At 52.0% G+C, this 25,095-nt stretch overlaps 1 protein-coding gene and 1 long non-coding RNA gene across 3 annotated transcripts; one reads left to right on the top strand and one right to left on the bottom strand.

Annotated features, from left to right (window-relative positions):
• The first annotated feature begins 5,046 nt into the window (after window positions 1-5,046).
• Window positions 5,047-9,717, top strand: LOC311586937. Its single transcript, XR_014775702.1, has 3 exons — window positions 5,047-5,183; window positions 8,755-8,906; window positions 9,444-9,717. It is a non-coding gene; the product is annotated as an uncharacterized lncRNA (long non-coding RNA).
• Window positions 9,718-13,407: 3,690 nt separating this feature from the next.
• SDSL (serine dehydratase like) lies at window positions 13,408-24,817 on the bottom strand. Of its 2 annotated transcripts, XM_084763457.1 has the most exons (8): window positions 24,702-24,817; window positions 20,129-20,307; window positions 19,944-19,983; window positions 19,207-19,346; window positions 17,408-17,496; window positions 16,564-16,791; window positions 14,813-14,937; window positions 13,408-13,753 (listed from the first exon to the last, which is right to left on the bottom strand). In XM_084763457.1, the coding sequence occupies exons 2-8, from the start codon at window positions 20,285-20,287 to the stop codon at window positions 13,560-13,562; spliced, it is 975 nt and encodes a 324-aa protein (XP_084619583.1). In that variant the 5' UTR covers window positions 20,288-20,307; window positions 24,702-24,817; the 3' UTR covers window positions 13,408-13,559. The 2 variants fall into 2 exon arrangements, with proteins under 2 accessions (XP_084619583.1, XP_084619584.1); XM_084763458.1 differs by lacking the exon at window positions 16,564-16,791.
• Between the last annotated feature and the right edge of the window lie 278 nt (window positions 24,818-25,095).

Raw genomic sequence — 25,095 nt, 5'->3', positions numbered from 1 at the left:
TTGGTTGGTTTTGATTTTAAGCAACCCTATCGGGGTTTGCCTAGGTCCAGCACTAGATAGAACAAACACCTCACAGCTACTTCTCACCATGGGCCCTGGAAGGTATTGCTGTCTCATCAGAGCGCTGACAGAGGGACTTACCCGAGGTCACAGAGCTGCAGGGTGGCAGAGACGGACTCAGTCCACACACAGGTTCTCGTTCTACTCCTACATGGTGTCCTGGCTGTGGTAGATTCTAGAAGCGCTGTGCCGGGGAAGGGGTTGTAACACCTCAGTCTCCACCAGGACCCCTGCTGGCTTTCTGGCCATGCGTGAGCTTTGGAACTGGACGCTGGGGTTAGAGAGGACGCTCCCCTTTGCTTCTCCGAAGACAGGCTGTGACAGCAGCTGGGGGCGTGGGGAAGGGAGGGACACAAGGGTTTAGGAGGTAGGGAAGGTGGTTGAAAAGGGGAAGAGGAAAAGTAGAGGAGGAGGAGAAGGGACTCAAGAGGGGAGAGAACGGGTCTCCTGCGCCTGAGGTACCCCAGCCACCTGTCTATATGGGACACTTGAGCCCCAAGGTGTCAAGAAGGTTCATCCATGGGGACAGCAGAGCTCACACCGTCCTGTCCTGTCTTCTGGGTGGATGCATATATAATGTGCGAACACAGCTGCCTCTCCACTGTCCGTATCCTCAGCCCAGGGGAACGGGGGGCCAGGGAGAAGACCACTCTTACCTAGGGGATGACTGTATAACCCAGTGACCCACTAAAACCTCAAGGGGCTTCAGAAGCCTGCTCAACGAGGAGCTCTGGGTCCCCAAATTTACCTTCTTGGGGAACCAGAAGCCAGTCACTGCTTATTTCATGAGCCTCAGTTTGCTCTGCTGTGAAATGGGCTCAGATGATTTCATGCAAGGAGTAGGATGGAGATTGAAGAGAAAGGCTCAAGGAATTGGTTCCTGTGTTCAGTCCCCATTCCCAACACTCAGCCACACACAGAAGTACACCCTCACCCACACATGTGCACACACAGACACACACACAACACACCACACAGACATGCAGAACACACACAGAGACACACACAACACATACAACACACAATACACATACACACACCACACAATACACACACAGCACACAACACACAGACACACACAACACAATACACACAGACACACACAACACACACAGAGTCACATGCAACAAATATAACACACAATACACATACAACACACAATGCACACACTGACACACACAGACACACATACCACACCACACACACACACACACACACACACACTTGAGAAAGCCTTACTTGGCCCAACCCACCCCTACTCTCATGAGCTCATTGTAGCTTCCCAGATGTCCTCAGGGCCCAGGGCCACAGTAAGGAGAAACTACACCCTCACCTGCCCCAAGACAGTGTTCTGCAGGTGTCAATAGAAGGAACATTTGCTGGAGCAAAGTCTGTGAAAGGCTGGATGGAGAAAGGGAGAGTGGGAAGAGCATTTGCGTCCTAGAACCCACGCTTTCCTGAGTAGAACCGGAGGAAGGCACCTGCTCAAAATGCATATGTCTTGGTCCCCAGAAGCAAAGGCAGAGTGAAGGCCAAAAGCTCCCAGAGGTCCCTAGAACCCCCAAGCCTGCTGGACTATGGCGCCACACTGTTCCGACTGCCTCAGCTCCTCAGCTGGTGTCTCCCTCAAGCTTCAGTCCTATTCCAGACACGTGTCATCACTCTCACTCTGCAGGAGGGGGCCCAGACTGAGCAGGCGCGGTGAGCTTGCCTGAGCCACACAACTGAGAAGGGGCAGAGCCAGGTGCTCAGTCAAGGACTTCAGCTTTGAGAGTCTATGTTGTCCCTGAGACCAGAAAGGGGCCCCCAACAGCTGCCTAGAGACCACATTGCAGGATATGTGGATGGAGGATGGATGGATGGAGAGACTGATGGACATGATGGATGGATGGATGGGTGGATGGATGGATGAGTGGATGGATGGATGGATGGATGGATGGATGGATGGGTGGATGGATGGGTGGATTGATGGATGGATAGATGTATGGAGAGACAGATGGACAGAGGAGTGATGGATGGATGGGTAGATAATGGCTGGATGGAGCGAGAGACAAATGGACAGAGGAAGAGATGGAGGGAGGGTTGGATAGAGAGACAGATAGAGGGATGGACAGATGGATGGATGGATGGATGCACAGAGGGAAGGACAGTCAGATGGATGGATGAGAGATGACTGAACAGTGAAAAGGTTAGATGAATGGGTGGATGGTAGACGCATGGAGATAAAGGGATAGATGAATGGATGGGTGGATGCTGATAAAGAAATGGATAGATGAAATTCAGCAACAATAAAAGGGACTCTGAGCTGGGCATGGTGGTACACACATATAATCCTAACTACTTGCACGTAATTCCAGCTAATTGGGAACCCGAGGCTGGAAGATTGCAGGTTCAAGGCCAGTCCCAGCCTGTTCAAGACTGTTTAAAAAGTAAAATAAACAAACAAAAAACACTGGCAAGTACCTCATAATAGAGCACTTGCTTGGGGCACTCAAGGTTAAGTACTGGTTCAATCTCCAGTACTGTGTGTGAGGGTTGGGACAGATTCTTGAAAGAGGCATTGCTGGTAGAAATGTGCCTAGAGTTCGTTTAAAGTCCCCTCCAGGCTTTAGTTAGCACAGCTAAGCAGAGACAAAGCATAAGAGAGTCACCAAGGTCCAAAGACACAAGGACACCCCCTTCTCACCGCACCCCATTTCATCCTCTCCCTCTCTACCGCCCACCCTCCTCCTGTTTTGTTTCCTTGATGTCTCTGCTAATGCCCTGCTACCTCTCCAGCACCTGAACTCAAAAATGAAAAGCTTACAAGAGTTAAAGGGGCCGGAGAGACGACTCAGAGGTTAAGAGCACTGGCTGCTCATTCAGAGGCTGTGAGTTCGAGTCCTACGACCCACATAGAGGCTCACAACCTTCTGTAACTCCAGCACTAGGGCATCTTCTGACCTCTGTTGGCAACTACCCTCACATGGCATACAGGAGGGGGGAGAGGGAGGGGGAAGAGAGAAATAAAAACAACAGCAAAATCTTTAATAAGAATTTCTAGCCGGGCAGTGGTGATGCACTTCTTTAATCCCAGCACTCGGGAGGCAGAGGCAGACAGATCGCTGTGAGTTTGAGGCCGGTCTACAAGGCGAGTCCAGGACAGCCAAGGCCACACAGAGAAACCCTGTCTCGAAAAACCAAAATAATAGCAATAACAACAGCAGCAGCAGCAACAACAACAGTAGTAGTAATAGTAATAGTAATAGTAATAATAATAATAATAATAATAATAATAATAATAATAATAATAATAATTTCTAAAGCCAGGCAATGGTGGTGTACGCCTTTGATCTCAGCACTTGGAAGGCAGAGTCAGCCACATCTCTGAGTTCTAGGCCAGCCTGATCTATGGAGTGAGTTCCAGGACAGCCAGGACTACACAGAGAAATCGTGTCTCTAAAAGAATAAGACCAAAAAATTTAAAAATACGTATAGGTAAGGACTTGAACCAAGCTCTGGCTATGTCCTCATGTGGGGGACGTAAACACATTTTCATTTTGATCCTAAGTGTGGGCTATGTAATGGATGTAAAGATGTTTTGGTTTTGATCCCAAGTGTGGGATGGGGAACAGACTTGTGAGAGAACAGGTGATGTTTATCCACTAGAAGACGAACCACCTAGCGCAGGGCCTTGGGTTTTGCCAGCTGAAACACATCTTAGTACAGACTCTGAGAGGAGATATATAGATATATATGGCCAAAACAGGAGGCAGGGATTTTTTGGGGGATCGTGGTATTGTTTGGCTGTTCATTGCTTTACTTCGAGATGCTCCTAGAGAGAACTACTCCAACAAAGGCTTTGGGGCTCCGGTTTCCAGCTGCTGTTCCAGGTTTCAGCAGCAACTTTGGTTGAATTGCTGCTGGTCTCTCAAAAAAAAAAAAAAAAAGGTCTACTTCTCCTGTTCCCGTTAGCCTCTTTTCTCTCCTATCTAGGGCAGGTAGGTTGGAAGGGAGGTATAAGCCTTAAAGAACCTCAAATAAAGTTGGTTTGGAAAAAGTCGAAGCCTACGTCCTCAGATTTGGAAAAAGAAGACATTGCCTGTCCCCCTGTGTCCTTAGAAACATGTGGGCCCTTGACAGTTAAATTCTGACCAACCCTGGACATTAGTTAAGCCTTCTGGGCTCCGACCCCAGCATGCATGCACGCAATTCTGCTGTCCCGATCCGCGGTTCTGCTGCACAGAGCGTTAGAGCCAGCCCCCTCCCCGTCCTTTGGACTAATATTTAAAATGTAGAAACGGCTGTGGAGGGCTCTGCTCTCCAGCCTTGTCATGCAGTAAAAACATATAAACAGAATAAATTCCCTCTGCAGCTCCAATGAGGAGAGCACCAGGTCCCTGACTGGAATTTTAAGTCCCGCTTCAGTCGTTGCACCTCGCACAGCTGATTTATGCGGACGCGCGTGCTCCTCCGCTTACTTCTCCTGCTCAGCTCAGCGGCCAGGTTCCCCTTCCTGTGCCATTAGTGATATTAACACCTGGGTGGCCGGTCCCTGCAAATGGGCCGTCACCGTGGTGCACAGAAGCTTCTGCAACCCTGAACCCCAGAATCCAGCCTGGCTCCAGCTGTGGCTCTGGACAGTGGCTCCTGCCGAAGTGCAAGCTGGGATCCAGGTCTGTCTCCTTCTACTCACACCCCAGCACCGGATAATGGGACCCTGAGGAGACTGAAGTGACGTCCCTCACCCCATTGTGTACCTGTGGCTTCCTGAGGACATAGAAAGTGGCGGGATGACTGTTAGTTGTCTTCATTTAAATTCCTCTCAATTTTTCTATCATTTGAGTTATGCTATTGTTTTTTAATTTTCTCTCTCTCCTTCTCTCCCTCCCTCTCTCCCTCCCTCCCTCCCTCCCTCCCTCCCTCCCTCCCTCTCTCTCTCTCTCTCTCTCTCTCTCTCTCTCTCTCTCTGTTGTGTGTGTGAGTGTTGGTGCCCACAGAGGCCAATGGTGCCAGATCTCCCTGGAGCGGGGTTACGGGCAGCTATGAGGCACTTGATGTGTGGGTTCTGGGAATCGAACTCTGAGAAAGCAGCAGGTGCCCTTCAATGACTGAGTCATCTCTGGTGCAGTCTTCTTATGTCTGTAAGTGTTTAATTTTACTTTTTTGTTTATTGTGAGGCGGGGGGGGGGGGGGAGGGCGGTCCCCAAGTGCCATGGCATGGGTGTGGCAGAGCAGTAATCCTTTCCACCATGTGAGGATCAAATCCAGCAAATGTCTTTACCCTCTGTCCTACCTCACACACACCCCGATTCTTTTTTTTTTTTTCACATTCCAATTCTTTAATGCTTCAGATAATCGTCCATTGGGGGGGAGGCATTTGATACAACCCTCCCTCCAAGCTGCCACCTCCAGGGATGACACTTGAGACCAAGGCAGAACAAGAGGATGGCCTAAATTCTCATGAAGACTTTGCAGTGGTTTGGGGTCAGAAGCCAGATCTGCCAGCCTCTTGCTGTTCAAAATGTGACCCAGGAAGTGGCCGGATCCAAAGCAAAAGTGTCATTGTAGCCAGTGGGTTCCAGAGGCACCATAGGCATGCCCGTGGGATCACACATGTTCATCCAGACATCAGATCCAAGCCCCGGCCATCTCTCTTTCACTGGAGTAAAATCTTCTGGGATGAGTTCTCTTGGTTCAGAAATGGTTTGGAATCCCAACTGGGCTCGGGGCTCAGTGGGTAGAGTTGCTCATCCCGGATGCAGGGAGCCCTGGCTCCCAGTCCTGGCATTGTCTAACCAGGCTTGGTGAGAAACCCGAAATCCCAACACTAAGATAGAAGCAGGAGGTTCACAAGTTCAAGGTCATCCTCAACTACACTGCAAGTTTGAGGCCAGCCTGGGGTGGGGTATATGAAAGCCTGGCTCATAAAAGAAAAGGGTCAAGGATAATAATGGGAGAGGAAAAAAGAGTGAGAGATTTAAAATATGAAGTTTGTAGGCATAGTGGTGCACATGTTCAATCCTAGCACTGGAGAGACAGAGGCAGGAGGATTTCTGTGTATCTGGGGCCAGCCTGGTCTACACAATGAGTTCCAGGACAGCCATAGCTATGTAGAGAGACCCTATCTCAAAGAGATAAATAGATGAAAGAGAGAGAGACAGAGACAGGGAGAGAGAGAGAGAGAGAGAGAGAGAGAGAGAGAGAGAGAGAGGGAGGGAGGGAGGAAGAGAGAGGGAGAGAGAGAATAGATAGATGATAGATAGATAGATAGATAGATAGATAGATAGATAGATAGATAGGAAATTGATAGATAGATGGGAAATAGATGCATAGCTACATAGGTAGACATCACTGTCAAGGTTAAACAAGCCCATGATATCACAGTCCACTCACAGAACTTCCTTGAAGGGACCTGCCAAGAAAGACCTGGTAGTGATAACTTCCTCCATTTGCAGTATGGTGTGCCGTCTGCTCAAACTCCTTCTTTGAGAAAATGCTTTGAACATTTTCAAGCGAGCACTAGGCAGGTGGGGCAGGGTGCACCTGTCTGTCATTCCAGAATTCGGGAGGCTGAGGCAGGAGCATCACCATGAGTCTGAAGCCCAGGTGACACAGTGATACCCTGACTCTAAAAAAGATCATGTGAGGCCAGAAGTAGAGTTCTTGCCTAACAGCCACAAAGTCCTGGGTCTGATCTTATCTCAGAAAAAAAAAATCAATCAACATGTAAGTGCCATTTTGTTTGCTTTGGGGACCTTCTGTTTATCCAGATCCAGCTAATAGGGTCCTAGCATCAGAATCTTTTCAAAAATTATTTTTCCACTTAAGCCTTTCCAGGGAATATCATGAAAACATAACCTACCCCCTCCCTCCTCTCTTCCTCCCTCTCTCTTTCCCTCGCTGTCTCTCTGTCTGTCTCTTTCTCCCTCTCTGTCTCTCTGTGTCTCTGTCTCTCTCTGTCTCTGTCTGTCTGTCTGTCTGTCTGTCTGTCTGTCTGTCTGTCTCTCTCTCTCTCTCTCTCTCTCTCTCTCTCTCTCTGTGTGTGTGTGTGTGTGTGTGTGTGTGTGTGTGTCTGTCTGTCTGTCTGTCTGTCTGTCTGTCTGTCTGTCTTTTTCTCAAGACAGGGTTTCTCTGTTTAGTCCTGTATGTCCAGGCTGGCCTTAAACTCAGAGATCCGCCTGCCTCTGCCTCCCAAGTGCTGGGCTCAAAGATTGTCCCACCACCACCTAGCACAATTATTCTCTATTTGCCTATATATGTCACTTGCTGCTGTCCTTTATTTGTTTGTATGTTAAACAAGTACTTGGCTGTCCTGGACCCATTTTGTAGACCAGATTGGCCTCAAACTCAGAGATCTACCTGCCTCTGCCTCCCTCAGTGTTGGGATTACAGGCATGTGCCACTGCTCCTGGCTTTTTTTTTTTTTTTAAAGACAGACAGATGCCCGGTGCTGAGAGTCTTGGGTTCCCTGGTTGATGCTGGAGACACTGTCAGTTTTTGTCACTGTCTGCTTCACATGACGTCATCATGTGAGGCCTCTAGGCTGGTACCTGGACATCTGGGCTCTGGCAGGTTGGACCAGCCCACTTGGGTGTCCCCAAGGCCTCCTTATCAAACATCCAGAGGGTTTGGCTTGGCAATTGGCTGGACCTTCCATGAAGTGACCTTCCGTACCCTCCCAGTAGAAGATGCTTTCTTTCCAAGGGCTGTGCCAATTTGGTCTACAGATGAGACTATCAAAAATGCTTTATAGGGGGCTGGAGACACAACTCGGTGGTTAAGAGCACTTGTGGCTCTTGTAGAGGACCTATGTTCGATTCCCACCACCCCACATGTCAGCTCACAACTATCTCTTCCAGTTCCAGGGGATCCAACATCCTCTTCTGGCCTCTGAGGGCACTGCACGCGGGTGAACACTTGTATACCTAAAATCTTTCAAAAGGAATCTTTGCTGATGCTGCATGGATTGACATGCCATTGTGGGGTAATACAGGCTGGAGGTGATGATTTCAGGAATGTGTCCGTCCAGAGAGCTGGCCCCTAAGTGGTCCACTGCACAGAACTGGAGACATCTCTGTGCTGACTGCACGGGCCTGTGGCATTTTAATTTAGGACTGGCTTTGGCATAGTTGTGCTGCGTTGTATGTATCTAGGTCACTCGTTGTCTCTGGTCACAGCTGGAAATCCTCCACCACCCTCTCCATCACTCATTCAACTACTGACCAGGAATCTGAGCACAGGGTCCATCTCAATTTGGTCCTGCTGCGCTGTTCAGAGAGACACCGTAACCACGAGAAGGAAGGAGCAGTAACTGAAGGTGACAAGAAGAGGGTGACACGCGCCTGAGTGTGGTGGCATACACCTGCAATCTCCGAATTAGGAAGGCTGAGACAGGAAGAGGGTGAATTTGAGGCCTGACTACATAGTGAGACCCTATCTAAGAGGAGAGGGGTGTGTATACAGGAGAGGGGTGCGTTAGACATTGGGAGGGTGCTCCCCTGCCCTAACTCAGCAAACAAGGTAAATTACCTTTAGGATAAAATTTTGAAACAAAAGTGAACAAATAAGCAACATTTAAGCATAGGAGAATGTGCTTAGCTTGAGGTGAACAAGGTAGTGAGGCCAGGGGCCCCCCGTTACAATGTTATATTTTTTACTCACGTTCGCATTCTTTTAAATTTGGTTTGGTTTGGTTTGGTTTCTCTTCTCAAGATAGTTTTCTCTGGATAGTCCTGGCTGTCCTGAAACTCCTGCGAGCGCGCACACACACACATCTGTGTGAGTGAATGCCATGTACGCACAGGTGCCTTCAGAGGGCATTAGATCCCCTGGAGTTGGAATTACAGAGAGTTGTGAGCTGCCATGTAAGTACTGCAACCTGAACCCCAATCTTCTGTTTGGATCCTCTGCAAGACCAACCTACGTTATTAATTGCGGAACTGTTGGTTGGTTGTTTTTTGTTTTGTTTTTCGAGATAGGGTGTCTCTGTGTAGCCTTGGCTGTCCTGGACATGCTTTGTAGACCAGGCTAGACTCAAACTCACATCAATCCACCTGCCTCTGCCTCCTGAGTGCTGGGATTAAAGGCATGTGCCACCATGCCCTGCCAGACCTTGTTATATTATATTGTATTATATTATATTATATTATATTATATTATATTATATTATATTATATTAATTTAGTTTTTCGAAACAGGGTTTCTCTGTGTTAGCCATGGCTGTCCTGGACTCACTTTTGTAGACCAGGCTGGCCTCGAACTCACAGCAATCCTCCTGCCCCTGCCTCCCAAGTGCTGGGATTAAAGGTGTGTGCCACCATGGCCGGCTCCTTGTTATTTTAAACTTACTGCATTTTGCTGCTTTTTAGGCCACAGTCTGGGGTTTGTGTGTTTCACTACAGGACAAACCTCTCCAGATCCAGACCTGAGAGGCAGACTGCAGCCCAGAAGAGTCCACGGAGGAAATGGGCGCTGAATCCAAGGCCTGAATGAGGAGAAGCTGACTTTCCTGGGACCTGAGGGAACAGTGTGTCAAACAGAGGGAACCACCTAGCACAGTGGTCCTCAGCCTTTCTAACACTGCAACCCTTTAATAGATATAGTTTCTCATGCTGTAGTGTACCCCAACCACGGGGTGGCAGAACCCCTGAGAGCCTCAGTTTCCTCCTCTGCACAGTGGGAAATAAGACCTTGATGGCCTCCTGGAATGGTGTGTCCCCTGCCAGGGTGCCTGGCAGCCCCTACGTATTGCCTGCACCCCTGTCTGTTTGCTGTGGGACAGTCAGAGGGGTCTCACATTACACGGGAGAGAAACCCAAGGCTGCTATCCTCTGGAATGTGGAGGTAGGCAGAAGACACGCCTTGCTGGGTAATGAGACCTAGGTTCAAATCCTACCTCTCTCTCTTTCCGAGCTGCCTCAGTTTCTCTCCCGTGTCATGTGAGAGACTAGTTATCAAGCCCACTTTCAGGAGCTGGGGAGTCAAGACACTGTACCAGGCCCAGCAAGGTCCCTATCACTTTTGCCCTCTGAGGTATGAGCGTGATCTCCCTCCCCCTGCCCCTCTCCACCCCATCTCTGCCAGGCCTACTGTAAAAGGAGCAGCTTGGCCATTTTTTCTTCAAACACTGATCTTTATTCTTTAGGTCTTTTTGGCGGGGAAAGGGTTGGGGGACGGCAATCAGTTTTCGGACTTAAGATAAAAAATCGCAGGAAAGGGGTTGCTTGACTCTCTATAATTAATGGGGCGGCCTGTAATAGGATTCTCCTGCCCATGGCGCTCCCAGGAAACACCTTTTTACATAAGATATTGCCCACGCCGGAATGGCAGTGGGTGATTTATGGGGTTTCCTGCTGCACAAAGTGTCTCCCGGGGTTGCCAACTGCTGGATTTATCAGGGAATTTGGAAGCCGGGCTCAGAGCCCACCCGTGACATTTTTGGTGGAATTTAAACAGCACAAACACTGGGGAAGGGAGAGGCAGGTGAGATGGGGAAGAGGGCTCTGTCTGGACCACAGGTCCCAAGCAGGAGAGCCCGGGCTGTGAGTTATAGCCAGGAAGACACAGGTAAGAAAACCCAAGTTAGGAGTCTGGGCATGGCAGCTGGAGCCATGGTTCTCAATCTGTGGGTCTCGACCCCTCCGGGAAGGAACTGACCCTTGGACAGGGCTTACCTAAGACCATCGGAAAGCATAGGTATTTACATTACAATTCATAACAGCAGCAAAATTATAGTTATGGAGTCACAACAGAATAATTTTATGGGTGGTTGGTTGGGGGGGGGCGTGTCGCCACATCATGAGGAACTGTAGTCACTGGTTGCCCCATTAGGAAGGTTGAGAACCACTGCTCTGGAGCCTGAGAGAGTTGTCCTCAGTGGGGACCCAGCGGCTGCCTGTCAATTCAGATCCCTGTGTGAACTTGTCATCCATCCACTGCAGTCCATGTATCCCTAGACACAAAGGCTCCCGTGGGCAGAGTATAACTCCACACTGGGCAAACAAGCCCTCTCACAGCCGTGGGCTCACTTTACTGAGCTGTAAAGAGTTCTCGGTGGAGGGGAGGGATGCTGTAGGCAACATTTGTCCATTCAGTGGTCAAGTTGGCTCGAGCTGGAGAGGGAGTCCCAGGCTGGGCACAGGGCTAAGGAAGACATGGGATCCTGCCTCAAGACCTCAGCATGTGGGCTGGAGAGATGGCTCAGAGGTTAAGAGCACTAGCTACTCTTCTGAAGGTCCCAAGTTCAAATATATGTATATACGGAAGGCAGAGGTCAACCTCAGGTGTTACCTCTCAGGATGACATCCCAGCTGAAAGGGCCTAGCAGCTGCCACCTGACCCTGCCTTCCTCCCTCCTCCTCCCTGCTCCAGGGTAACAACAGCCCCTTTCCCAAAGCAAAGATTAAAGACAAAACAGAGGATCTGGATGGACCCTGGAAGCTGAGGAGCCACAGCAAGGCCAGCAGGGTGAGGGTCAGCAGGAGCACACACCAGCAGTAGACACAGCCCCCCATGCAAATGCCCTCTGACCCCAGCCAGCTCCCAGGCTCTGCTCTCCTGTGCCCAGCCACAGAACCTGGCCCTGCTACAGCAAGCCCTAGCAGCAAGGCTGCAGTGTCCCCAGTTCCTCTGTCCTCTGCCTCTGCCCCCAGGTCCCCTCCCTACTTTTAAATGCCTTGGTCGTCAACAGGAGGGTCTAAGCTGAGCTCAGGACACACACGTGTTATCAGGATGAGTCAACAGCCCTCTGAGGCTGTCTTATCTGAAGCTCCAGATACCAGGCAAGGCACAAACAGCAGCTGACAGGTCTCCCAGGAGGACAGCAAGCCTCAGGGCCCAAACCCCACCAAGGGATGCCTGGGATCCAGGAGCACCTGGACCAGGGACAGCCTCTGCCACTCAGGTACAGGGATGGGAGAAGGGAGGAACATTGCCAGTCTGGAGTGTCCTGGGAGACTTCATGGAGGAGGCAACCGGGTTTGAGGGATGTATATGAGTCAGAAGCAGAGAGAGCAAGGCTGACAGGGAACAGGCTGAGCAATGGGGTGCGGGGGGTGAGGGTGGGGTAGTGGAGAGTCTATGTGCTGTGTGGCGCAGACCAAGTGTGTCAACTCCTCTGACTCAGTGTCCTCACTTGAATGAGGGTAGCAACTGTTTGTGCCACATAGGTCATCGCGGGATAAAATGGCCCAAAGGCCCAAGCAAGGCACAGGTGCCTCAGTAAGTGGCTAGACCCTTTCCCATCCTCCTGACTCCCACGGTTGGACCTCACAGAGAAGCCACTGAAGGACACCTGTGGCGAGTCTGAGGTCACCCTCCTCCATCAGACCATGTCACAGGCCAGAACATGTAGACAGTGAGAATAAAGGGGGGTAGGGGGAGGACAGAAAAACCGAGAGCAAGGAAGAGAGAGAAGGGAAGGGAGAAGGAGGGAAGGAGAGAGGGAGGGAGAAGGGGGGATAATTAGCAAGAATAGACCCACTCAGGTCTGGCTGTATCCAGATCCAGGACTCCCTGCACCAAAGTCTCTATCATGGCAGACTCGCAAGGAAACAGGACTGGGTCGGCAGGTGTCTAGGGGATTCTTGGCAAGTGAGGGCCATCTCTGGGGTTCAGAGAACACAAGGCAACACATCTGAGAGGGGAGGTCACTGCTGCCTGAATCCTGCCCTTGAGAAAGGAGGCGAGTCATGGCCTGTGGGCTGTCAGGCGCAGAGAGGGAAGGACACCTCAGCACACCCAGATTGAGCAAGAACCAAGGGGAAATCCCAGGGTTGCAGGGACACAAGTCTACCCTGGGACTCTGTCCCCATAGGAGGCACTCTGCTGCCCCCTAGTGGCTTCAACGGAGTTGATGTCATCTTGTTTCCTAAGGCAGCCTGACCGTGTAGGAGGGGATGGGGCGGGGGTGGGGGTGGGGGTAGGGGTGGGGAGGGGGGAATGTGCACAAGCGGACTCCACTGCCCCTCTAGCCCCACCACCTCCAGCATCCACGTTAACATAACCAACATAACCTAGTGACATTGAGAATCAGTGTCTGCACACATGACAGCTGTGTGACCTTGGTGCATTGTGTCACCTTCACACACACACTGTGGCAGGGACTTTGAATGTTGACGTTAAAAAAAGGACTCAAGGGCTCTTAGGAAAGTTACTGGCAGTTAAGCATGTGATGGGTGGGAGGGGTTGGGGGATTAGGGGGGTAGAGGGGGGGCAGTGACATCATCGCCTCCACGGAGGGGCATGTTTCAAGGTTCAGTACAGCTGCCCATGCTGATGTGGTGTCATTTGTCTCAGAACTAGCTTCAGGGTTGTGTAGCTCGAGGGATAAAAACACAGAACCTGTGGAAGGCACACACACACACACTCAGCTCAGGCAAATTTATTCACTGGGCTGGAGGGAACTGTGGAGAGGAAGGCAGGAGGGCTACCTGAAGGAAAAGGGCAGGACCACTGGAACCGAGGCTCCTTCAGCGGCCACGAAGGTGTCCAGGAATCTCTGGGGTCCCTGGGATTCTTCAGCTGCAGCCCACCTGGGTTTTCAGCTCCTGCAGCTGCTGGCTACTGATGTTGTTGCCACCACACACGATGACCACAACGGAAGCCAGGGCCGGGCTCAGGCGGCCCTCAGCTTGGAGCTTCCCTAGGATGCCTGAGTATACAGCGGCCAGGGCAGCACCGCAGGCAGGCTCCACCAGCATGCGCTCATCATCTGTGGAGAGGACAGGGGAGGGCTGTCAGCTGGTGCTCATCAGGAGGCGTCCATCCTTCCATCCATCTCTAGTGCAATCACAGGTTGGACTTTCTGCAGATCTACTCCTTACGCCATCACTTGTCTGCCTCTCTGTCCATCCATCAGTGTAGCCTTTGTAAAGCAAGCCGTCCATCTGGAGGCCATTCATTCATCCCTTACCCATCATTTGATTGCTCATCCATTAGCCTGCTTGTCAATGTGTCCATCTACCCACCAATCAATCTACCCATCCACCTGTTCATCCCATCCATCCATCCACCCATATATCCATCCATTTATCCACACATCCATCCATCCATCCATATATCCATCCATTTATCCACACATCCATCCATCCATCCATCTATCCATGCATCCATCTATCCATCCATCTATTCACCCATCCATCCATCCATCCACCTATCCACCCATCCATCCATCCATCTATCCACCTATCCATCTATCTATCCATCTGTCCATCCATCCACCTATCCACCCACCCATCCATCCATCCATCCATCCATCCATCCACCCACCCACCCACCTACCCCTTATTCATCCTCTCCCTCCTCAGCCCATCCATTAGTCACCTTCCCCACTCATTCATATATTCATCCATCCTTTCAAACAAATACCTTACTCGATGCCTGGCTATGTGCTAGGAAGACCCTAAGGATGTAACAGTGGCTAAGGCACAAAGCCCCACCCCCCACCTTGTCACACCACAGTAGATTAAAAACCAGGCACCTGCGGGCCAAGGGGTCAGTGTACTGGAAGTCTCTGGTTAGTTAGGTGGTGTTGGGAGATCCGGTGGCTTCTCAGAGGAGGCACCATAACGGATCACCACCACAGACAAGCAAGGCCAGGACAGACACCCAGAGGCAGGAACGTGGGAAGGGTGTGTGCAAATGTCCTGAAGCTGCTGAGACTTTTCCCTCTTCCCGTCCACTAGTGGACATGCCCCATGACGTCACCGATGCCCAGCCAATCACAATGAAGACACGGTTACCATGGACAGATAGCCTGGGCCTTACTCACCCAGAAACTTCTGCACAGCTCCCACGGCCTCCCGGTCTTCTACCACCACAGAGAGGATCTCACACTCCTTTGCACACTCCAAGGTCCGTGCAGCCACCGTCTTGGCTCCCAGGCTCCTAGCTATGCTGCAGGATGCGGGGGCGGGGTGGGGTGGGGTGGTGGAAGGGCAGATGCCTTAGAGCCCCACCCTCAGTGATGAGCTCCAGCTATCCATGATGAGCTAGGGTTTGTGGTTTGAACCCAGGGATATCTTTGGGGGACTCTGACTCCTGGGGGGCTCCCAGACCACTGAGGCTGGAGCCACGGTGTCTACTAACTGACTTTGGCTCTGCACTGGCTTTGCAGTCTCGGGAAAGTCACTTGACCTGTCTGGGCCTAGATTCCTTCATATGAATAATGAACTTGTGAGGTTGCCAGGAAGATCAAGAGACTTGAATGGCTGTAAAGAGCTCAGGTCCCGAGGCTTAGCAGGCGCTAGAGAAGTGTGGGTTGTGGTATCCATTGTCACTGTGGTAACTAAGGACACAGATGGGGCAACAGTGAAGAGCAAAAAAATGAGCCAGGCATGGTGGTGGCACAGCCCTGTCATCCCTGTACTCAAGAGTCTGAGACAGGAGGATGGCAAGTTCGAGGTCAAAGGCCAGTCAGACAAGTTAGTGGGACCCTGTTTCAAAAAGGGTGTGGTGACACACACTCGATGCCCAGCACCTGGGAGGTGGATGCAGAACAGTTGGGCCTCCGATACATGATAAGTTTGAGGCCAGCCTGGGCTACAGGAGGCCCTGTCTCGAAGAAAAAGGGAGGAAGGGTGTCTAAGGCATTCATTCACTTCTGACACATTTGGGAGCCTCTGGCCCAAGGAGAAGAGGCTTCAAAGACAGACAAACCAGGGCTGGAGAGATGGCTCAGAGGTTAAGAGTGCACTGGCTGCTCTTCCAAAGGTCCTGAGTTCGATTCCCAGCAACCACATCGGTGGCTCACAACCTCTATAATGAGATCTGGTGCCCTCTCTGGCATGTAGGTGTACATGCAGGCAGAACACTGTGTACATAATAAATAAATCTTTAAAAAAAAAGACTGACAGACAGACAGATGTGGGGAGGGGAGGTCAGACCCTACTCGTGCTTAGCCAGATGTGTGTGCAGAGAGGGAAAACCACACAGGCCCAGTCAGGGCAACATCCACAGCCAGAGAGTTGGCTGAGGGAGACACTGTCTGCTGTTGTGTGTTGCTTGTCTGTCATTCCCAGTTTTCTTGAAGATACTGAGGTCACTTTGGTAAAAATTCCAACCATTGAGAAGTTTACATGGCTCCCATCTACTGTGTGTGTGAGAGAGAGAGAGAGTGTGTGTGTGTGTGTATGTGTGTGCACATGCGTGTGCACATGTGCCTATGTGCTCACAGGTACACTCACTTATGTGGGCACATGTAGAAGTCAGAGTTGACATCAGATGTTTTCCTTGATCATCTTGTGTATGTATGTTTTTGAGACAGAATCTCTTGACACAAGTCCAGGCTGGACCCTCACTCTGAAGCCCTCTGCCTCAGCCTCTTAAAATGCCAGGATAGTAGGGGTGCATGCACAAACCAGGCTTTTTTTATACCCTCTAACTTGGATCCTTGTGACAGTGGTTGGAATTTCAGGACGAGCAGACCTTTGAGGTGCCCACATCCCCACTAGCTTGGACAAAGAAACCATTGGATGGAGACACCCCCCACCCTCTACCCACTCAGATGCCCACCAGGCCCACCTGGTGATGTCTGGCAGTGTGACCAGCCTGCCTGCCTGCAAAGCTGCGTTGAAGCTGTGCGCCCCGAGGGTCTCCATGGCAATGATGGGCACATGCTGCCAGCCTACCTCCAGCAGACCAGCAGTCACACCTGCTAGGAGCCCTCCGCCCCCTACAGCCAGCACCACAGCACCTGGCGGGGTCCCCAGCGACTCTTTCAGCTCCCTCACTAGGCTGGCGTGGCCTTCCCTGTGGGATGAGAGGGGAGCAAATGATGGGACTTCCGGGATAGGTGACCCCTCTCCTTGGCCACTGAAAGAGGCAAAATGATGCAGCAGGGGTCCCCTTGGCTTCATCCTTGCTTTCCATCCATCCATCCACTCATCCATTCATCCACCCACCCATCTCCCATCACCATCCCAGGCCTTTTCTCCTCCAATTCCTGCCCCCCCCCCCCACTTAGGGAAGAAATATCCTTCTCAGGGAGAGTTAAGAGGGACTAGCCTGTGACTTAGAATGGGGTTCTGTAAGTGGACGCCTGTCTCTGCCCCTGACTGGCTGTGTGCCCTTGACCTCTCTGTGCCCCAGTGGGCTTCCCAATGGCTGCCTCTACTTCTCAGAAGCTGAGTAGAAAGCGAGGGAATGCCCAGCAGCCTGCACCCAACCCCAAGCACGCGCTCAATAAAAGATATGTCATGTGGCATTCCCATTTTGCTGGTGGAGAAACTGAGGCACAGGCAGTGAAGTGCTTTGTGCAAAAGACAATTCCCAAGAAGCCAATCCTGAACCCATTTTTTCCTGGCTTCAGAGACTCTTCTCCACCCCCTGAGCCTGGCTCACTGGGGACTTAGCTATAAGCCTTTACCAGATCAGGGGGTGGTCAAACGGGGAGACGTTCACCCAGCCGTCCCTTGTGGCTAGTTCTTGTGCCCTCACGTTGGCTTCATCCCAGACCTAAAAGGAAGTAGAGGACCCTTTAAAAAGCTGGGTTGCAGACTCCACAGAGACTGTGGCGGAGACTGGGGTCTCCTACAGGGCGGCGGGGGGGGGGGGGGGGGCTGGAAGAAGTCTCTCCTGAGGGAGACCACACCTCCCAGGAAGAGGAGAGCAGCCTCTGCCCAGGCCAAAGGTCATCAAACCCAAAGGGACCTGAATGCTGTGTGACAACAGGACTTGGAACAGCTCAGGGGTACAGAGCCAATGTACTCAAGGCTGTCACACGGAGGCCACTTTCGGCCTATGGGAGGGGACAAGTCCCTCACACCAAATTCATATATCAGCTGCATCCCTACAGACTACCTGTGAAAGCCTGTCACCCAATGGTGGCTCAGGGTGAGTTGAAGCACAGTCAGGGCTGGTCCCTGACACCTGTGCCCACCATAGGTCACCCAGAGCGCTCACCCTTCTGAGTATCTCCCTGATCATGGAGCTCAGCTGGGTGGTGGGCAAAACGGACTGTGAATGCAGGGAGTGTGTGCCTGGGACAGACCCCACCAAATACTGACTGAGAGTTGTGGGTGACAGCTGTTGTGTCCCGTTCAGTGACACAGCCCGGCTGAGGTCTGAGGAGTAAAGGCCAGGTGGCACAGAGATGCCCCACCGTGTTCCGGGATCGATGGATGTTTGAGTGGATGAGGGTGTGATTGGTTGGTAAAGCAAAGGACGTAGAGACGCAGAAGCCGTGGGGGAGGGCGCATGATGGTGCACAGCTTTTATCCCAGCGCTCCGGAGGCAGAGGCAGGAGGATCTCTGAGTTTGAGGCCAGCCTGGGCTACAGAGTGAGTCCAGGACAGCCAGGGCTACACAGAGAAAGCCTGTCTCAAAAAAACAAAAAACAAAAAGAAGCAAGCACGCTGCAGTGTTTGGAAACAGCTTTGGGCACTGTGGCTCGGGTGACTCCGTGCTGGGTCTTCTGATGCTCTTATTACTTCCTTTTTTTCTTTTTCTTTTTTTTTTTTCTTTTTTTCCTGAGACAGGGTTTCTCTGTGTAGCCTTGGCTGTCCTAGACTTACTCTGTAGACCATGCTTGCCTCGAACTCAGAGATCCTCCTGCCTCTGCCTCTGGAGCGCTGGGATTAAAGGTGTGCACCATCATGCCTGGCTCTCATTACTTTCAGAACATGAAATGGCACAACCATCACCCGAAGGCTTTTGTCTTATCAAAACTGCCAGCCTGTTGTGCGCCGTGGCGCACGCCCATAATCCCAGCGCTCAGGAGGCAGAAGCAGGTGGATCTCTGGTGAGTGAGTTCGAGGCCAGCCTGGTCTACAAAGCGAGTCCATGACAGCCAGGGCTACACAGAGAAACCATGTCTCAAAAAACCAAAACAAACAAACAAAAAACCTGCCAGCCTTTCATGTCCCAGTACCAAGTGAAGACAGGGAACACTCTCTAGCCTTCTGACAGGAATCTTCTCAGGGTGGGCAACAGGTCCAGAGGTTCCAGCCCTCAAAGGGCAACACCTTTATCCCTCCCATTCTCCCTTCTCTTCACCCTCTGAGAGAAGACTGAAGACCAAGAGATTCTTTCTGGTCGTTGTTCATCCAAAATAAATGGAGGTGATGGTCCTGGAGTGGGGGGGGGGGAGGACACAGCCCCTCCCCCGCACCTCCCCCGCCCCTGCCGTGTACCTCCCTCTTGCTTCCCCCAGCACCTCCCCCTTACCTTCCCAATCAGCTGGACCTCGGCCCCTTCCCCCTCCAGCCGCCTCACCACCTGCACGGACGCGTTCTGTGGGAGCACAATGGTGACAGGAATGCCCAGCTTCTGAGCCGAGTATGCGGCTGCGATGCCTGCGTTGCCCCCTGGGAACAGTGGAGGAAGGAGTTCATGCCCCCCACCCCCACCACCGCCCCCTCCCCCACCCCACCCGCGGCCCCACCACCACAGTGCCCCCACCCCCTGCAGAGAGACACAGTTCCTGCCCTGTGACGAAAGGAAAGGGAAAGAAAAAGCAAGAGCGATCCAGCCCTGCCTGGGAGCTGTTTACCCTGGTGATGTTCAGAACTTGAGGCCTGTAGCTTAAACCTTTGTGAGGTGGGTCTCTGTCCCCGGTGAACTACCACAGGTAGTCTCGGATTATGGGGAAGGGATTTGAAAACAGATGATGTGGCTGTCTGACGCTGTGACCCTGATGAGGCTAATTCTGTGGAGGAAGCTCAGGGGGGCCCGGGGGTTGTGGACCTATAATCCTGGCACTTGCAAGGTGGAAACAGGAGGGTCCGGAGTACTGTCAGCCTGTAACAAAGAAAGAAGGAAGGAAGGAAAGAAGGGAGGGAAGGAAGGAAGAAAAGGAAAGGAAGGAAGGAAGGAGGGAAGGAGAGAGACCACTGCTCTAGCTGGCTCCCCTGCCCCCACCCCAGTCTTGAGGATTTCCAGTGAAACAGAGAGGGTGAGGTCACCTGAGGAGCACACCAGGTGTCTGCATCCCCTCCTGGCCATCTGGAGAGAGAAAGGACGCAGCTGGGGTCACTCCCGTCATGGAGGTCTTTGTGGGATGTGACTGGGTGCTCCATCCAACTCTCCTCCCCTCTGTACTGCCCACACTTCCCCCGCACCCCCCTCCCCTCCCCCGCCGCTTGCCTACCTCCTGGCAGAAGTGTCCGATGCCCCGGATCTTAAAGGAGCCAGCTGGCTGCACATTCTCGTATTTGAGGAAGACGGGCATGCCTGCCACCCGTGACAGCGCCCAGCTCTCCAGCAGGGGCGTGACCCTGTGGAAAGGCTCCGTCGAGGCTCCCTCCATCCCCGCAGCACACGGATGACCTGCCAGGGGTCATGTGCTGTTCAGACTCTTTAACCATGACAGGAAGGGAGGATGAGGCCCCTGAGCCTGGACACCCCAAATCGTATCCAGCTTCCAAGCTTCAAGATCCGGGCAAGTATCCACCCCCTCTCTGGGCCCTGGTTTCCCTGCCTGAGCAAGACAGATTGTCCTGGGTGCCCTTCACTTAGTGTCTGTGGCTTCCCATAGTGCTGAGGACACAGGGTGTGACCAAAGAGTAATAAAAATGCATCCATTTGGCTGGGTGTTGGTGGCACACACCTTTAATCCCAGCACTTGGGAGGCAGAGGCAGGTGAATCTCTGGGAGTTCGAGGCCAGCCTGGTCTACAAAGTACAGCCAGGACAGCCAGGGCTGTTACACAGATAAACCCTGTCTCAACAAAACAAAACAAAACGCATTCATTCAATCATAATTTTTTTTCCATAAAAAAGCTGATTAAGCGGGTACCAGGGAGGCCAGGCCCTTCAAGCCTCTCACTTTTGTTGTTGTCAGTCTTATACCCTCCTCCTGGTTATCCGTTCTGTAGGAGCCGTGTCTCTAAAAGCAAAGATGCTTTTGTTGTAGTTGCTGTCGAGAGATAGGCTCTCCATATGTAGCCCAGGCTAGCCCAGAGCCCGCCATCCTCCTGCCTCCACCTCCTTAGTGTTACTATGACACCACACTGGCCTGCAAGCTTTTGTTTTGTTTTCCGTGTACATGTGTAGCTTTACAGAGGTCTATGTGTGTCCTAACTCAGTGAGGTGATAACTTTGCATTGGCTACATAAAAGTTTGAAGCCAGCTAGGGCTGCACAAAACATGTCTCGAAACAAACAAAAAGAATGGGGGAGGGGCTGGTAAAATGGCTCAGCAGTTAAGAACCCTTGCTGCTCTTGTAAAAGACCCAGGTTCAGTTCCCAGGACTCACGTGGCGTCCCACAAACAGCTATAACTCCAATTATAGGGGGTTCTGATGCCCTCTTCTGGTCTGTTCTGGTACTGCATGCATGTGGTGAAACCCAGGAACCAGTTAAAGGTGAAAAGAGAGAGCAATTTTAAGAGGCGGGAGTCAGGTGTGGTGACACACATACCACCCATCCCACAGAAGGCAGGGGCAGGCAGATCTATGAATTCAGGGCCAGCCAGGGACACATGGACTTTGTCTATAAGTAAACAAACAAATAATTTTAAAAAAAAAATGAGGGAAGAAAGGGAAAAAAGGAACAGCTGGGTGGTTGGTCGCTTACACCTGAGATCCCAGAACTCACTGAGGCAGGAGGACTGGGCGTTTAAGAGCAGCCTGGACTACAAAATGGGTTCAAGGCTAGCCTCCGCTACATATTCAGAAGACTTTGTTTCAAATCGCCAAACCAAAGGGACAAAAACAAAAATTAAAACTACCCCCCTTTCCGGGCGTAGTGGCGCACACCTTTAATCCCAGCACTCGAGAGGCAGAGGCAGGCGGATTGCTGTGAGTTCAAGGCCAGCCTGGTCTACAAAGTGAGTCCAGGACAGCCAAGGATATACAGAGAAACCCTGTCTTGAAAAACAAGCAAACAAAAACCAAACAAACAAACAAAAACTACCCCCTTCCTCCCCCCCCACCCCCACGCCCGCCCGCCTTTTGGCTGTACAACAGAAAAGACTGGTCAATCCCTTTGCAGCTCCAAACTGGGCCACGAGGGGGCAAGCTGCACCCCACCTCCCCTGCCCAGGAGCCTGGACCTCTTACCCACTCTTACTCAAGGGACTCAAATAACCAGAACTGGAGTGTCTGTGAATCTGCCCTGGAAGTCCCCAGACAAGGCAAAAACAATGCCAACCCACCCCATCTCCTTCTGGACCTCTCACAGGGGAAGGGGGGCCCTATGTACCTGGTCCCCAGACTCTGTGCTAGTTAGTGTTTATGTTACTTGACACAAGATAGAGTCATTTTTGTAGAAGGACCCTCAGCTGAGAAAATGACCCTACACGGCTGGCCTGTGGGAGAGCCCTTGCTGCCCTTGCTGTTCTTTCTTCATAAATGGTTAATGTGGGAGGGTCCAGCCCACTGTTGGCGGTGCCACCCCTATGCTGGTGGTCCTTGGGTTCTATAAGAAAGCAGGCTGAGCAAGCCATGGGAAGCAAGCCAGTAAGCAGCACCCCTCCATGGTCTCTGCATCAGCTCCTGCCTCCAGGTTCCTGCCCTGTTTGAGTTCCTGTCCTGACTTCCTTTGATGATGAACAGTGCTAATGGAAGTATAAGCCAAACAAACCCTTTCCTCCCCAATTTACTTTTGGTCATGGTGCCATAGAAACCCTAGCTAAGACATCCCTCACAGGCTGGCCTGGCCCTCCCCTCAGCCTTGCAACCCCAGATCACAGGCATTGAGGGTGAAAACAAAGACTAAAGTAAAAGGCCAGCTGTGTGACCCACGTAAGCGTCTCAACCACCCTGTGCCTCTTTCCCCTCTTCTGTAAAGCGGGAACAAATACACCTGCCAGGCTGGAGAGATGGCTCAGAGGTTAAGGGCATTGACTGCTGCTCCAGAGGTCCTGAGTTCATTTCCCAGCAACCAACCACACGGTGGCTCACAACCATCTATAATGTGATCTGATGCCCTCTTCTGGCCTACAGGTGTACATGCAGGCAGAGTACTGTATACATAATAATAAATAAATACATCTTAAAAAAAAAAAACGAACACACATGCCAATTCACAGGCTGTGGGGGCAGACAAAGCGCTGGCACCTACTGCCATGCTCCAGGCTGAATGCTCTAGACAGTTTCCCTTACTGAGACCTTCTCCACACGCTGGCCGACACCCTCCCCCCACCCCCCACCCCCCCACCCCCCCCCCCGCTGTGCACGTCCAAGCTGGGATGGCATAGTGAGCAAGACAGCCATCTATCTCAGAGTCAATTTGTAGTTGGTGAGAGGGTCTATAGAGCAACGAAATAGTAGGAAAGCGTGACTATTTTTTTTTTTTTTTAAAGATTTATTTATTTATCACGTATACCTTGCTCTGCCTGCATGTGCACCTGCAGGCCAGAAGAGGGCACTAGATCACATCATAGATGGCCGTGGTTTCTGGGAATTGAACTCAAGACCTCTGGAAGAGCAGACAGTGCTCTTAACCTCTGAGCCATCTCTCCAGCCCACGTGACTATTTATTAGAGGTGAACAGAAGGGTCTCCTTTGGGCATGGAGTCAGGAAAGGTCTTTTGGACCAGCAGGATAAGAATCAGTTAACCATGAGCATGCCACACACTGGACGCAGCTCTGTACAGCATGGGCTCCTCCAGGGTCACCGTCCAGCCATGGGGTGAAGGTGCCCACTGTACCCTTGCATGACTTGATAAGAGCTAAGCACTGCGTGGGGCCTGCTGGGAGCTGGGCACCATGCCCAGCACCTTCCTCATTATCTTAGAAGGCACCGAGAAACCCTGACAGAGGCCTGTCTTTAACTCCATGGCCCAGAGGGGTTGGTGCCCAAGGCCACGCACAGGTCAGGAAATGTGGCTCGGAGTTCAAAGAAACGCAGGTGTGTGCTTCCACACTGTGTGGCATCTTAACTCCTGGACTGTTGGTAGCATCATCCTCCCCCTCAACCCCCTCCCCCTCCCCCTCCCCCTCCCCCTCCTCCTCCTCCTCCCCCTCCTCCTCATCATCATCATTAATTTAAAATGAGGCTGCTTGGTACTTCACCAACAACTACTTAAGAGCTGAAACTGGGCGCTTGGTGGTGGCACACACCTGTAATCCCAGCACTCGGGGAGGCAGAGGCAGATGGATCTCTGGGAGTTGGAGGCCAGCCTGGTCTACAGAGTGAGTTCCAGGCCAGCCAAGGCTAACACAGAGAAACCCTGTCGCAAAAAACCAAAAAGATAAAAACAAAAGCGACAACAACGACAAAAGGGTTGAAACTCTTGGCTCTGTCCCCAGGCCTCTCTGCCCCACCCCACCCCACCCCCCCACTCCCCTGATGACAAAAACCTCATCACCATCAGGATGGGGACCCAGCTGAGCCAAGGCCCAGGGAACCCCACCTCCCACCACTATGGCAGCTGCTGGGGCTGAGCGGGAGCCTGAATGCCCAGGGGCCCTGTGACTTCCACACTAGAGCTCACTTGTCAGGGCTGCTCCCCCTAGCCAAGCCGCGTGCCAACCCTGGTAGTGCTAGGGTCCTTTCCCCATGTGCCTTTAGCTGGCAGATAGCAGCCGAACCAGGAGAAAGTCTAGACTGTCTGGCTGACTGCTCCGCCAGCCAGTACAACCTGGTATCTACCCTCAGGGTCCCCAGGGCCTGCCTCCTGTGGGGTGACAAGGCAGGACAGATGCTACTGAGTACTAGCTACCTTCACACCCACTCACTGCCCCACAGTCCTCAGCCACACCCACAGGGCCTCCCTTACCTTCTCGAAGGACAGTCCCTAGACCAGCACAGCCCACAGTCCAGCCAGAACCAACCTGGACTCACTGGCTACCAAATCAGCTTCCGGCCACCAGGGCCTGGCTCCTCCTCCTTGTTAAAGAGACAGCTCCTCATTCTGGGGTCCTGGTGAGGACTCTCAGCAACAACAAAAAACTGATCAAGACTTAAGGAGATACTTAACCCTCCCCACCTTCCTCATGCAGCTCATGGCTCAAGAACGACCTGGGTTCATGTCCTAGGTGGGGCAATGGAGGCTCAGAAAGAAAAGCATACATCCACAGGGGCTGGCCAGCACCTTGGACACCTCCCTAACACAGCCACCCCAGATCTGACTTTGGATTCAGAGCCTTTGGGAGGGGGGTCGGGGAGGGGGT

This window comes from Acomys minous, assembly GCF_964271855.1.
Source record: "Acomys minous genome assembly, chromosome: 16".
Lineage (NCBI taxonomy): Eukaryota > Metazoa > Chordata > Mammalia > Rodentia > Muridae > Acomys > Acomys minous.
Note: the sequence above shows the minus strand (reverse complement) of the source record. Positions and strands in the feature narration are given on the sequence as shown.

Excerpts from the sequence above, each read along its gene's own strand:
- SDSL (XM_084763457.1), bottom strand. The coding sequence starts at position 20,287 with ATGGAGGGAGCCTCGACGGAGCCTTTCCACAGGGTCACGCCCCTGCTG. Across the intron at positions 19,984-20,128 it reads TCGGACACTTCTGCCAGGAG|ATGGCCAGGAGGGGATGCAG; the intron begins GTAGGCAAGCGG and ends TTCTCTCTCCAG. Across the intron at positions 17,497-19,206 it reads AGGTCCAGCTGATTGGGAAG|GTCTGGGATGAAGCCAACGT; the intron begins GTAAGGGGGAGG and ends ACTTCCTTTTAG.